At 36.7% G+C, this 14,637-nt stretch overlaps 1 protein-coding gene across 19 annotated transcripts in view; it reads right to left on the minus strand.

The window, feature by feature from the left end:
* THOC2 (THO complex subunit 2) overlaps positions 1–14,637 on the minus strand; it is a 110,325-nt gene that overhangs the window by 68,124 nt on the left and 27,564 nt on the right. For 12 of the 19 annotated variants that reach the window (XR_014258892.1, XM_082446796.1, XM_082446793.1 and 9 more), the window contains exons 5-9: positions 13,339–13,422; positions 12,132–12,202; positions 11,145–11,266; positions 10,469–10,602; positions 1,676–1,842 (exon numbers count right to left, since the gene is read on the minus strand). Coding sequence is in view for 18 of the 19 variants with exons in the window: in XM_082446796.1 (XP_082302922.1) it covers positions 1,676–1,842; positions 10,469–10,602; positions 11,145–11,266; positions 12,132–12,202; positions 13,339–13,422 (578 nt within the window). In the remaining variant the exon portion in view is untranslated. The remainder of the gene's footprint in view (positions 1–1,675; positions 1,843–10,468; positions 10,603–11,144; positions 11,267–12,131; positions 12,203–13,338; positions 13,423–14,637) is intronic. The other 7 variants (XM_082446791.1, XM_082446789.1, XM_082446787.1 and 4 more) reach the window with 1 other exon arrangement.

A 14,637-nucleotide genomic window follows, 5' to 3' on the forward strand; every position in this document is an offset into this window, starting at 1 on the left:
ATTTTTGAACAAAGGTGAAATGCTCTTGCCCCAAAACCTTGCCATTCATCTTGTTTGGTATCAAAAAGCTATATGCTTTTAGTTCTGATCTAATTTCTCTTCTGGAGCATTCCAGAGAAATGGAAAACTGAAGATAAGCAAAGGCAGTAGGTGGTATATATTTGAGAATCCTAAAAGAAAACTGTCTTACTATGCTGAACTTGAGCTCCAGAGGACAGGAATAGACACTCTTTACCAGAGTATCCTCAGTGCTTAGCAAAGCAACAACATACCCTAAAAACTCAATAAATGAGTATTTCTTGACTAGTTGAATATCCCAGGCAGGTAGACAAATTAGGAAAGCTATACCAAAAAGGCAACAGAGGCCTTATTACGTTAAAATCCTCCATGCTATCCAGAGAGTTATCTTCCTAAAACATAGATCACTCATTTGTAGTAATTAGTGAACATTTACTATAGGCTAAGCAATAAATTAATCCAGAGAAGTTAGTAAAATATAGACCATCTTAAATGACTAACAACCTAGCAAAGGAGACAGACATGGTTTATTCTAATATAACCTGATAAATGCTAGAAGCCTGTGTCAAGTTTTATGAGAACAGAGTTTAAGAAGTGACTAATTATGCATGGGTGAAGTGCCCACCAAAACTTTATAGCGCAAGTAGCACTTGATCTTAAAGAATAAATAAGAGTTTACAAGATGAAGAAAAGATAGGCGAGAGGGGGTGGGTAAGAACAGTTTTCTAGTTATAAAGAACTGTATGTAAACAGAGGTCCAAACATAGCAATGCCCCTACCTAAGTTCAGGAAATGGCTAGTAATTGAATATGACTAGAATATGAGGTTTGAGGGAAAAAATCATTAAAGATGAGGCTAGAAAGAAAGAATGGGGCTAGATGGTGAAGAGCCTTTTCTGCCACATTTAGAAGTCTGAATTTCATCCTGCAGGCAAAGGTTTTTAAGCAGTGAGTCAATTAGATCTCTTTCAGAATGTAACAGTAGTAATAATATGAAAGGTGGATTGAAAGAGAAATAATCAGAGGCATAGATCTGCAAGATAACTACTGTAGTGGTTTAAGTGAAAAATGATGTAAGATATGCCTCAAGAATTTATTCACATCCATAAAAAATTCCAATGGTAACTACCTGTACAATAAAATTCTAACTCAACACAGTGTTCAAGGCCCTTGACAATCTAAAGTTGTGCCAACCTTTCCAACTTCACTTCCTGTCCCTTCTTTTCCCCACATCTTACTATCCAGCCACATGAGACTATGTACCATTTCTTCAATATGTTACGTACATTCATACTGCCACGTCTTCACTGACACACTATTTGTTACTTCTGCACAGACAACTCTCAACAAACACCTACTCATCCTTCAAGGACCAGGTTTAAAAAAGGTTCTATCTGTGAAGTCTTCCCTGACTCCATCTCTCTCAAGGCAAAAATGCATTATGCTTTCTTCTAGGCTTTCACATCACATCATTCATACCACTAATGTAGTTTTTTCTATCCCCTCTGCTAGAATGGCTGAGCTGAAACCAGTCATTAAGAAATAAAATTCAAATTAAATTTTACATATAAAATCACAAAATTAACATACATACACACATAAACACAAACACACACACACACACACACACACACACACACACACATATTTTTCTTTACCTGGTAAAACTTGAATTTGAACCCAAGAATATGACACAGTGTTTGCGGTTCACACATACTCATGTAAGATTCTAATAAAGATATAAAGAAGTCATCGTGTTCTGGCCTGCATTCAAACACTTCTAAAATGACATCCAGAACTCTATTGGGATCCAGATTAAAGCATCCTGCAACAGATGAGATATACACAAATTCAAAAGTGATTATACATAATTTCTAGAAAAGCCATTAACCTTCAGGGACAACATACATAAAATAAAAATGTTTTTAAAAACAACTTCTTTTACAAGTTTGCTTCCCCTGCCCCAGAGGGAAATCTTCATAATTTTCAAGGTCATCACGGCTACTCCCCACATGTTACAGATGAGAAATATGACTTGCCCAGGATTGCAAAGTGGGTTAATGACAGGGCTTAGGCTGGAGCCCAGGACCTGTGACACTAAGTCAAGTGAAATTTCTTCTATGCCACATCATCTCATCAGTTCTTGATTACTCACGCTAGTGAAAGAGATTCACATTTTTAATTCTTAGCAAAATATGAAAATCAAACAATACATCTTACAAGTTAGGCAACTAAAGGTTTTTTTATGTTTTATGCAGACGTGTTTGGAATGTTGACAAATGAGTTAAAAGTTCAGGTTCATGAAAGTAGAGCATGATTTTTATAATCATTTTTTAGTTTATCTTACATATACAACAAAACTACAAAATGTAATGGTACATTCATAGTTTTGGGCAGCACTCTAAAGGAAAACAGGTATACTGCTAATACTAAAGAGATGAGAATACAAGGAGTTGGGGACAAAACACAAGCAAACAGAGAAGGAAGAAAACAATCTACGTATAGCAGGAAAGGGAAGGGAAAGAAGCACTTAATAGGTACCGATGGCTACTTATCCTTGCTAATCTCCTAGGGTAAGCTAAAAAGGGCCAATAGACATGAATTTAATAAACATTCCTATCAGCCACCCTACCCTTAATACATTATTACCTCTATTTGCATTCAGCTTCAGCTGTTACCATAATTATATTACAGCACAGTCACATCATATGTGCATTTAATTTGAGAATGCAACCATTTACACATAGCAAAATAAACAAGAGAGAATTTAAATGATATAGTCAATTCCACCCACCATTCCTCTCAATATAATGTATGCTTATGACCCAGAGTGAGCATATCAATCGGCTGTTCCCTCAGTTTATATCAGTTCCCTCATGCCTTGTGCATCAAGCTGAATGGAATTCTAGTATTTTTAATTACGTATTTTTCATTAGGCATAGTCCCTAAATGCAAGCTAACCACTTCATCTGGGGCAAGCAAATAAACACTGATTTCTTCTAACGCTGGAGGAAAAAGAACAACTGTGTTAACTTAGGGAGAGATGTTAGGTCTAAACACTATACCTTATGGATGACTTAGAGGATTTTTCAAAGAAAATTCTTATATATCCTATTAATGATTTCCAGAGTTACTTCTATTATCTCCACACTTAAGTATATTAAATGCTATAAAACTAATGTCTAATTTGCAGTATCTTAGCAATCACTTAGAAAACCAAACTCTCCAAATACAAGAAGTATTTCTTTCCTCTTTTTATGAAATGCAAAGTTAAGAATACATTTTCTTCCATTTCTCTCATACTAAGGAAAGAAAGGACCAACACAGTGATCATCTCTTACTGAAAAGAGCTCCAGACTTTCATGAATTCTCCAAAGAGATGTTTATCTAAAGTTCTGGGAAGAAAACTTCTAAATATTTTTGCCTGTCCTTGCACCCCCAAAAAGTATGGCTTATGAATGTACAAGTGACTCCAAAATAGCAACTGGAATTTTTAAATGCTGCTGGTGGAAATATAAAATGTAAAACAGTACGACTGCTTTGTAAAATTGGCAGTTTCCTTAAAAGTTAAACTTAACACCTACCATATGACCCAGCCATTTCATTCCTAGGTATTTACCCCAAGAGAAAAAATGTCTATGTCCATACAAAGACTTGTACACAAATATTCACAGCAGCTTTATTTATAATAGGACACTCTGAAATATCCATCAACATGTGAATGGATAAACAAACTGTAGTACAGTATAATTGTAGAATATACAGTGGAATACTACTCAACAATAACAAGGAAAGAACTACCAATACAAGCAACAACATGGATGAATTACAAAATAATTATGCTGAATGAAATGAGCCAGACCAAAAAGAAAAAAAACTCACTATATGATTCCATTTATAAAAGAATTATAGAAAATGCAAACTAATCTATAGTTTAGAACGCAGATCACTGATTACCTGGGGAGGAGAAAAGAGGAAGTACGGGGGGGAATGAAATACAAAGGGGCAAGAGGAAACTGGGTCGGGGGGGGGAGTGATAGAAATGTGCATTATCTAGATTGTGGTGATGTTTTCACAGGTGTATACATGTGTTAAAACTCAAACTGTACACTTCAAACATGCACATTTTATTGTATATCAATTATGCCTAGATAAAGCTGGAAAAAAAAAGCCACTGACAACAGATTATGGAAGATCTAGCAAATTCTCCAACCTTATAACTGCTCCTATATTTACTAAATATAAAAGTTCAATCAACTAAATAAAAATGAATAATGCTCTACTCTGTCAGAGAGGACAAAAGATACATTGAATATACTTTTGAAAAAATGGCTGGCTTATAATTACCCATTATGCTACATCCACAAAACTTGTGAATAAGGACTAGAACAGCAACATGTTACATGGAAATGTGTTTCATTCACATTGCTTTAAAGTTTATATTTTCAATGTGCTACAATATGAACCGTTGACATTATGTTTTGTTTAAACAGTATTATTCCATGAAGGCTATTTTAACAGTGATCTGTACAGTCAACTAACTACCAGTTTCTTTCTAGAGGCAATTTAAGGTAGTAACCTACACAAAAGGGATGCAACTTTTATTTATAATAGATAACAACCTTTGTATCTTTCACAAAAGAAAAACTGGCTTAGGAATTTTCTATTATATGTCTCGGGTGCCATAAGTTAGTCCAATCAGTTGGAATGACCTATGCTACATAATATGGAAAAAGTAGCCAAACCAAGGACTTAGAAAACCATTTTTAAAACCTTAGAGATTTGCTAAATAACAGTTAAGCTATTTCACATACAAGATTTTAGGAACAATAAGTAAGCTTGAAATGTCCAAAATAATTTTTTTCTAATGGCAGCTGTGGTAGAACAGACACTCTTGTGCTCAAACATCTTAAAAAAGGCTTTTATCCAGCCCAAGCATCAACAGTCATGTGATCTTGAGATAGATCATAAGCCTAGCTCCCTACCTCTACCACCAGCTACATTAAGGAATATACACACACACATGCCTTTTGAGGAACAAACGGAATCATATCGGAAGCGGAAACATTTTTAAATGGTGGACCTGTAATGGCCATGGATTCATTCCTTCATTTAAATAAACATTAAATAACTACCCACTATGTGCCAGGTTCTTGTGATACAGAGATTAATAAAATGCCTTCCCTACCCTTGAAGAGAGTTCACACCTTTTGGATGATACATCTTTGAAAAAATGCACTGAAAAGTAACTGAAGGCTCCCCAAAGATGGACAAGATGGCCAGTACATTAGAGCAAGTAATTGCAACTAGAGGCCAAAAATATGATAAAAGTGACAATGGTTCTTTTAAGAATAGGTAAAATTGAGATTCTTAACAGAAACAAAAAGGCCAAGGTAATATTGTAAACATGACTGGAAGAGATGTCCAGCCTGTACATTTCAGACAAGAAAACAGAATGATAGCGTCAACCATCATGTTCCTGACAGAATAAACCTTACAAGACAAAGAAAAACCATGTTTTGAACAAAAGGACATGATCTGGCTCTGGCATGTAGAATTACTTTAGAAACAGGCTATACCATGGTCTCAATGTTTTTTGTACCCCCAAAATTCATATGTTGAAATTCTAACGCCCAGTGTGATGGTATTAGGAGGTGGGGCCTTTGGAAGGTGAATAGGTCATAAGAGCATAGTCTCATGAATCAGATTAATGCCCTTTAAAAAGAGAGCTCCGTTGCCCCTTCTACCATGTGAGGATACAACAAGTTAGCAGTCTGCAACCCGGAAGAGGGCCCTCATGAGAACCCAACCATTCTGGCACCCTGATCTTGGACTTCCAGCCCCCAAAACTGTGAGAAGTACATTTCTGTTGTCTATAAGCCCCCCAGTCTGTGGTATTTTGTTACAGAAGCCTGAATGAACTAAAACAGGCTAATAACTTATGCTAGACCATTTCTAAGAAATAGTATTTGCAAAACACTGCACATCTCAAGGCAAGAACCAGAGAGCCAAGATGCAGAGAAATGCACCCAACAAAATAAAAGTATAATTGTAAAAACAACTATGCTTGAGAACACCAATTGCTGTCTTCTTTTTCATAGTAGAGATAAACAACTTCTTCATAACTAGTGTATAGTAAAGAAACTCCAGTAAAGCAAAACCTTAGGGAAAGGAAGCAGTCAACTGGTTTCCCTTTCCAAGGGATAGGAGAGAGTTGACAAAAAGATAAGAAGCTTCAAGGCTTAATGGCTCTTATATCCATACTGATCCAAAGACAAAATACTAAGTACACTCAAGATAATGTAGTCAAAGTGATTAAATGTCCCATAATCTACCAAAGAATAAAATCATTTGACTTGGGATTTTATTTTGTTTTTAATGTTTCTCTGGTCACTTAACAAGCAACCAAGAGGACCTGTGAGACTGAAGGAGGAGAGACTCTCACCCCACCCTTCCCCATCTCCAGCCAAATCTACAATCTTGGACACCAGGCGACAAATGAAGGTCCTGAGGTTTGGTGAAGAGGGCTCTGATTCTGGGTGAGAAGGAAAGGATCAGAGAGCCAAGGCCAAAAAGATCCTGGACCACTAAACCCAAAACCAGGAAGAACCATTTTCAGTCTCCAAAACCAAACTCGGAACTTCCCTGACGGTCCAGTGGATAAGACTCCACGGTCCCAATGCAGGGGGCCTGGGTTCGATCCCTGGTCAGGGAACTAGATCCCACATGCCGCAACTAAGAGCCCGCATGCCGTAACTAAAGATCCCACACACAACAACAAAGATCCTGCACATGGCAACGATCCCATGTGTCGCAACTAAGACCCAGCACAGCCAGCTAAATAAATAAATAAATAAACAAACAAACAAACTCAAGTAAGCTAGCTCCATGACTAATTTTTAGCCAGAACTTCTGATTTAGAGCAGCGATCAGCATACCATGGCCTATGGGTCAAATCCATTCGATGTTTGTAAATAAAGTTGTGCTGGAACACAGACACACTCATTTATTTACATGTTGTCCATGGCTGTTCTCACACTACAATGGCAAAAGTGAGTAGCTGCAACAAAAACCATATGACCCACAAAGGAAAAAAATATTTACTATCTCATCCTTTACAGAAAAGGTTTGCTGACCACTAATTTAGAAGAAATAAAAGAATACCTAGCTATTACTTTTTTGAAGGGCATTCAGAAGAGTAGAGTGCTTATAGTTTAGTTCAGCAATCAAAGGAGTCCATCTTTGGGAATTCCCTGGCAGTCCAGTGGTTAGGACTCCGTGCCTTCACTGCCGAGGGCCCAGGTTCAATCCCTGGTCAGGGAACTAAGATCCCCCAAGCCACGTGGCACGGCCAAAGAGTCCATCTCTGATATCCTTTCCTCTAATTTCTAAAAGATGCTTTTTGCCATCTTGATGCAGGGATCATTTGAGAGGCATCTATGATATGGCAGCTCAAGGGACTAATAATCACTATCCATTCCTATTAAGTTTTTCAAGCTTACTGTCAGACAAACACCAGGCAGACTCATAATGGTTCCTATTCCTTGCTTTCTTGCAGTAAACAGCCCAAGGCTATCTGATAGGATATACTGTTTATTATATTTAGGACATAAACACTTCGATGTGCCAGAATCTTTTAGGGAGCAAATGACCACCTTTTAACTATAGAATGATAAATAAGGATTTCTCTTGATCAGACCAAGTACCCTGAAATATAAGTGTATCTAAAATGCATGCCTCGGGACTTCCCTGGTGGCGCGGTGGTTAAGAATCCGCCTGTCAATGCAGGGAACACGGGTTCCAGTCCTGTTCCAGGAAGATCCCACATGCCACGGAACAACTAAGCCCGCGCGCCACAACTACTGAGCCTGAGCTCTAGAGAGCCCACAAGCCACAACTACTGAGCCCACGTGCCACAACTACTGAAGCCTGCGAGCCTAGAGCCCTTGCTCCACAACAAGAGAAGCCACCGCAATGAGAAGCCCGTGCACCGCAACGAAGAGTAGCCCCTGCTCGACACAACTAGAGAAAGCCCATGTGCAGCAACGAAGACCCAACGCAGCCAAATAAATAAATAAATTTATTTTTAAAAAAATGCATGCCTCCCAAACCAGATATCAGTTCTGCCAATGGCTGGTGAAGGAGATCAGACCTGAGATAGCTTTGTATAAGGTATTATCTGTCTAGGTTGCTCCTAAAGAGAAAGCAATGGGAATAAACAAGAGGAAACTCATCCAAAGATGCCATGAAAAGCAGGATGCTATGTTAGTGAACTGCTCTGGACAGATGAGACAAGGCCTACCTGAAGTCTGCATTGAGGGGGAATCCGATAAATTCTACCTCTTAGTGAGTACTCACTGGAATTGAAGTCTTAACCTCAACTTTAATGTCAATGAAAAATTCCTTTCTCAGACAATGGGGGAGGAGGGAATCAGCTAGCCAAAGAGAAACAAACACTAAGCCAGGAAGATGAACTTTCTCAAATCCTCCATGTCAGGGAAAAGAGGCTAAGAATCACTATAAACTCTACTAGAAAGGGGGAAACATTCATTCGTTTTTTGATGAGTATTTATCCAACACCTACGTACCAGGCACTGAGGTTAGAGGTACTAAACAAAACAGACAAAAACCCTTGTCCTCATGGAGCTTACTTACATTCCAGTGGGGGTGTGGCATAAAATACGGTGCACATTATATGGTGTTAAGTGCTCAGAAGAAAGACAGTGAACCACAGGGAGTGTCGGGGTGGGGGGTGGCCATATAAGGCTACACTGAGGAGGTGGCATTTGAGTGTTTCTGGGCTAGCGTGCTTTGCAGTACACCTGACGGACTAGAACAGAGGTTTGGCCCAAGAAATCAAATTGTTTATACTCATGGAATATCCATGTGAGTTATGAGCTTGCAGTTGTGACTGTCACACTGTTCTTCAGAGACAGTAACATAACCTGTTCTCTATGGGGACATAGTTCAAGAAAAGAAAGTACACAGTATACATTTTTCCCAGTTAGATAAAAGCACACTTTCAAGAAAATCCCTCTTTGAAATGTTCCCAAAATAACAAAGGACTAAAAAAGTATAAACTCACAAGGACAAAAAAATAGAAGAAACAAGGACAGACAAGAGATATCAACAAATAAGCAGATAAAGTAAAAAAAAAAAAAAAAGTGAGAACCTTATACAGCAGAGAATTTTTTTGTGGGGAATACCATCTTAAGAGAGTACATGGCAGTATATAAGGAAAGACAAACTTATAGCAAGGCAGTACTGACAAACATCTCAAACTAGATCAAAATTCTGCAGGAAAAATGTAGAGCCTACCCTGGAAAGAACAGAAAGGAAACCCTACAGGAGGATTTTTTTTTAATGGGTCACTGCTACACAGGTAAGCAAGAGACCTGCAGCCTTAGAGGGCTGCCAGTCTTGGTGTTAATTTGACAATGGAAGAAAGTAGCAAAGAGACTAAATCAGCTGCCAGAACTAGACTTACTTCAAAGAAAAGGGTAAATTTAAACTAAAAGCTCCTTACCGCTATACCTGTTGGCCACCAAAAGCTTAAGCTAAAAACAAAAATTACTGTAGTAAATCTGGTTTTATCTGGGTCCCCACTGGAGAAAGGGGATAAGGATTGGGACACCTCCTCTCTCTTTCTCATCCATAAATTTCAAAAACAGAGGAAGAACTGAGAATTGAGCATAAGCATCCTCTAAAATATAACCAGTGAAGCAGGAAATATGACTTTTCCAACAGGTCTCAAAACTTAAGACATCTAGGTGTTGCAAAATCTTCCCTGAGATAGCATAACACCTAAAAAATAGCAAAAATTCTTTCCATTCTTGAAAAATCAGGAGTACCCTATTTTTCTATCATTCATTCCTCCTTTCTATAGAAGCCAACTATTTCCTCCAAATGCTCAATGCAAATAAAAAGAACAATGCTAAAGAAATTCTATTTAAAAGGTAGGGAAAGTAACACTTTCCTATTTGTTACACTTTTACAACATCTGCACTTACTTTAACAGACTGTTGTAAAGATAAAATAAAATGTGTATCAAAGTTGCTCGGTATTTTTAAAATCAAGTTCAAAAGAACTAAACATCTCCACATTTCAAGAGTTCACCGAAGATTTTATTAAAGTTTCATATTTGCTTACTTATTTTCTGCCCTCCATAAAATTACTGGAAAATACTTAAAAATTAAAGATAGAAATACTAGAGAGCAGAAACTAATACAAACACGAAGGTAAGAGTAACAAAAAGATTTCTTACAAATATCATCCCAAATTTTTTTATTATTGATAATAATCTTAAAAGTACAAGCTAGACACTTCTCTCGTTTCTTAATTTAAAAACAAAAAACTATAGGGAATGCACTAGTTTTGTCTTTATGGATATTCTTCAACAGTTAAAAAAATTTATCTTAGCAACACATAGTATATATAGATATACGTCTTACCTATTAAAGATTTGATATTTTCTAAGATTAAATCACTGGTAATATTTCCAGATAAATCTTGCCCCAATTCAGCAATCAGCTTGGCATAACCTTCATTTTCTTCTCTTAACAAATTAAATTTTTGCTGCTTATAACTGAAATTAAACATCATAAAGCAGATAAAATTAATTTCAATTAACAAGCTTGCATAAGAGTATTGTATTCTTCTCATTGAATTTTCTTACTCTCTTATATAAAACAATCATAAGAACAGTTGTTGAAAGTTTACCTCTTTGTCTATCTTTTAGGATAGAAAATAACAGTGATTCTTAAGGGACACCCCAATGTTAATTACACAAGGAAAGGATATCGCTAATAACATAACACTATTTCCATCATTGACAAGAATATACCTTAAAGCCACAGTTGTAAATTATTTTATTGGTAGTAATAAAAGCATTGAGTATTATTTTAACTTCTAACATGGAAAAAAATTAACATTGGTTTCACACAGGTAAAGTTCACTGCTGACTCAATAACCGTAGGCTACTCTTAAAAGGAAAAAACACAAGACACATGCTAACAGCAACAACAACAAAAATCTTCAAAACGCCTTTAGAAACTTCTAGTATTCAACATGAGAACTAAAAAACATGCTCAGGTACTTGATCTGCAACATAAAAATACTTGTACTTACAAGAGTTTTGTCTTGATTTTAACTGACTTTTGATTGAATTGCTGTGATTGTTTGATAAGTCCTAACGATTCCAATGTTTCTGGATCCAAGCGTTCCTTTAGAACTGTGTCTGAAACTAAATACTGTATTAAAAAATATTAAAGGCCATTTACTCCTCAGCATTCCAACTATGCATTCACAATCTTAAAACATATTCAAAATAATTTCCCCAAATAAGAATATTAAAATCACCTTATATATATACATCAACAACTTTATTAAAAGGCTTGGAACTTCAATCTAACAAAAATGATGACTCTCCAAGTACTGAAACATACAGCTTTTAAAAAATTCACTAAAAATTATATGTCATGCTGTACACAACCTACAAATGACAAGAACTACAGATGTAATTCTGATTAAAATTGAGTTTGTCAACTGAATTTTCTTTAAGATAATGCAGCATTTCAGCCTTCTTTGGTTTCTACTGTTTAAGTCAAATTCTATTGTCTGTCCTTGCAGCAAAGACAAGGACATTCTTCCAGGTCTGAGTAATGGCATTCCGCCTTGGTTTTAAATTTATGAACATAAAATGGTTTGCTAGACAATGATTATGATGAGCTCTAGAATTAATTATTTTTAAACTACCTCCGTTCTTCTTCTCCTTGCCTAATAGTTTATGAAAAATTGTTCAGTTTAAAAGCTGTCCATATCATTTCTACTCACTTGATAGATGCTTACCTGTTCCTTAGTTAGGAACTTACTAGGTCAGGAATATCACCAAAGGTTTTCTATGCATAGATAGTTTAAGTGATATGGTAGCATGCCTATTTCGTAGAAAAAAATTAGCATGTCTAATTTTACAAAGCATTCCATTTCAAAACCCAAATCTCACCTTATAATGAATAGTCAACTGAATGTCAATATCCTCCTCCATTAACATGATTATCTGTGATTACAATCATTCCACATAAAATTTAGAAATGGAAAGTATTTTTTAAAACTTACCAAACATGCTAATACCAATTGTGTAAAATAGTCTCTCTTGCTTTTTTCTTCTAAACAATTTGTCTCAATATCTATAATGACAAAGAAAAAGAAAGATGAAAGTTTGATTTTTCTAGACTCCAGAACTATAATACGATACCTGTTTTCTTTAAAACTAGCTAAATTTAAAATGCCTCATTCTGAATTTGGGGAAAAAATTTAAACTGTGGTAAGCATAAGCGGGCCTTCATGTGCATATGAATACTTAAAGATTTATAAATACTTATAATTTATAAATATTTATAATTTCTCCTGATACTGAAAAACTGACCTTGTGACCAATGGCATAGCCATAAAATGGTAAGTTGATCATGGAGCTATGTGCTAAGGCACTGCAAGCAACAAAGCTTCCAAAAAATACTGTTTTCAAAAATGGAAACATTTGGGAATTCCCTGGCGGTCCAGTGGTTAGGACTTGGTGCTTTCACTGCCAAGGGCCAGGGTTCGATCCCTAGTTGGGGAACTAAGATCCCACAAGCCACGCAGCACGGCCAAAAAAAAAAAAAAAGGGAAACATTCAAGCAAAGTTTAAACAACCACATGTCAGAGATGCTAAGGTAAAAAGCTGAACTGGGTGACAACAAAGATCTCTTCTAATACTAAAGATCCTATTACTCATGAAGATCAAACCCTTGACTTTGGCCACCTTGGTACCATGTTCTAACCAAGCTACTTGGTCACCAACTCTATGAAAACTGTATTAAAAGATATTTTTAACATCCTATTTTGAATTACAATTCTAGTCAGCAAACAAAACTTCACTCAAGATTTTCATTTTCTTCCTACTGAAATATTTTTTTAAAAAACTGAGACCTCCTTGAGTTTCAGTACATTATTCAAAAAATTTGTCAAACAATTTTCTGATCTAAAGTATAGAGGAAATAAACAATTAGCTCTAAGTGCTAAGCATCAAAAACTTCAACCAGGATTAGCAGGATTACAAAATTGATCTCAGGATTATTGTTTTAACTGATTACACACCATTACCTTATTTTTAAAGTCAATTCATATTTAGAATGTGCTATAGAAAAAGGCACCGATTTTAGTGATGTAATAAAAATTGCCCTCTAAGAGTTCCAGGGCTCCCCCAGACAGACATCCTACAACTGCTTTGCTTCAGTTTACTTTCTACTGCCATCACTAAGAATCAAAAGAGAAGAGGACCTACCATTGAACACATCCACATTTTCCTGGCCCTTCTCCACTTTTCCTTCTTGGACAGTGCCATCTCCCAGTATTCTGGCCACTACAGCTAAGCACACAGTCAGCTCAAGCGTATTAAGGGAATTTCGGGGTGTAATTTATACAATGTAAATTGCAGTACAATCTCAATCTATCAATAAGACTTTTAATCCGTGTGTATCTCAACAATCCCTTCCAGGGACTCCTAGTTGTCTCCTCATTATCTAGTCTTCTGGTCCCTCCTCAGCCTAGAACTTCAAGGATACTGATCTTGAGGGGTCAGGACTAAAGTGGGCCTATTCTTTTAACCAATATCTATCTACCCTCAAAGGCCCTGCAGTCCCTAAGATCCACCTCCAAAGTCCCCAGGATGAGAGCATTTGGGTAGCAGGTTCATCCTCTTCAAGTAAAGTCTACTCTCCTCTTAGCCATCGGACCTGATTAAGATACAACTCTCTGGGTTCTGACCATGTTAGCAAATGCTTAATGGGACCTCAGTAAATTTCTTGGCTAAACTATCTCAATAATCAATATAGGGCTCTATTATCCCAATTATGCTTTCCCTGTTTTCTTTATTCTTTTTGTTCTAACTTATGAAACCATTCATTATTCATTATTCATTCATTATTTCTGACTCCTCAACCCCAAATCAGCACCTAATAAGTTTTCTTTAATTTCCCTCTGATTTTCCTAAAAAGCCCTCAGCCATTTCCAACTCTAGGCCCAGTATCACCAACCACCTAGCCCAGCTCAGAGGTCCCATCAGTGCATCAAGTCACATCAGACTCTCCTTTCGGGTTAATATAGCTCTCAGGCCCCCTCACCCTTACATGATTAATCTTTTAAAGGATACTGTTATCTTAACCAGGGAAGTACAGCACTGATTCCTCTTATAACTGTTAAAATATTAGAAAGAGAACATGATATACTAGAAAGATCATGGACTCTAGAACCAAAAGGACCCAGGTTCAAACCCTGCCTCATACTAGTTGTGTGGCCTTGAAAAATCACTTTTCTGAGCTTTGATTTTCTGATCCATATCTCTACCTTACAGAAATTGCTGTGAGGATTAAAATGAAATTAAATGCTTAACATACAGAAGGTGCTCCAAAATGGCACCTACATTATTATTACTGTGATCATCATTATAATTATCATCATCATTATTATTAGAGGTAGCTCGCGTTCTTACTCCTATTCCCCTACCTTGGTCTGGGGTCACCCTTGGATCATTTTTTTTTCTGCCAAGGGTGGGGGTACGTGAGTGAGGGGGCAGGTGAGGGAA

This window comes from Balaenoptera physalus, assembly GCF_965194825.1.
Source record: "Balaenoptera physalus genome assembly, chromosome: X".
Taxonomy (NCBI): Eukaryota; Metazoa; Chordata; class Mammalia; order Artiodactyla; family Balaenopteridae; genus Balaenoptera; species Balaenoptera physalus.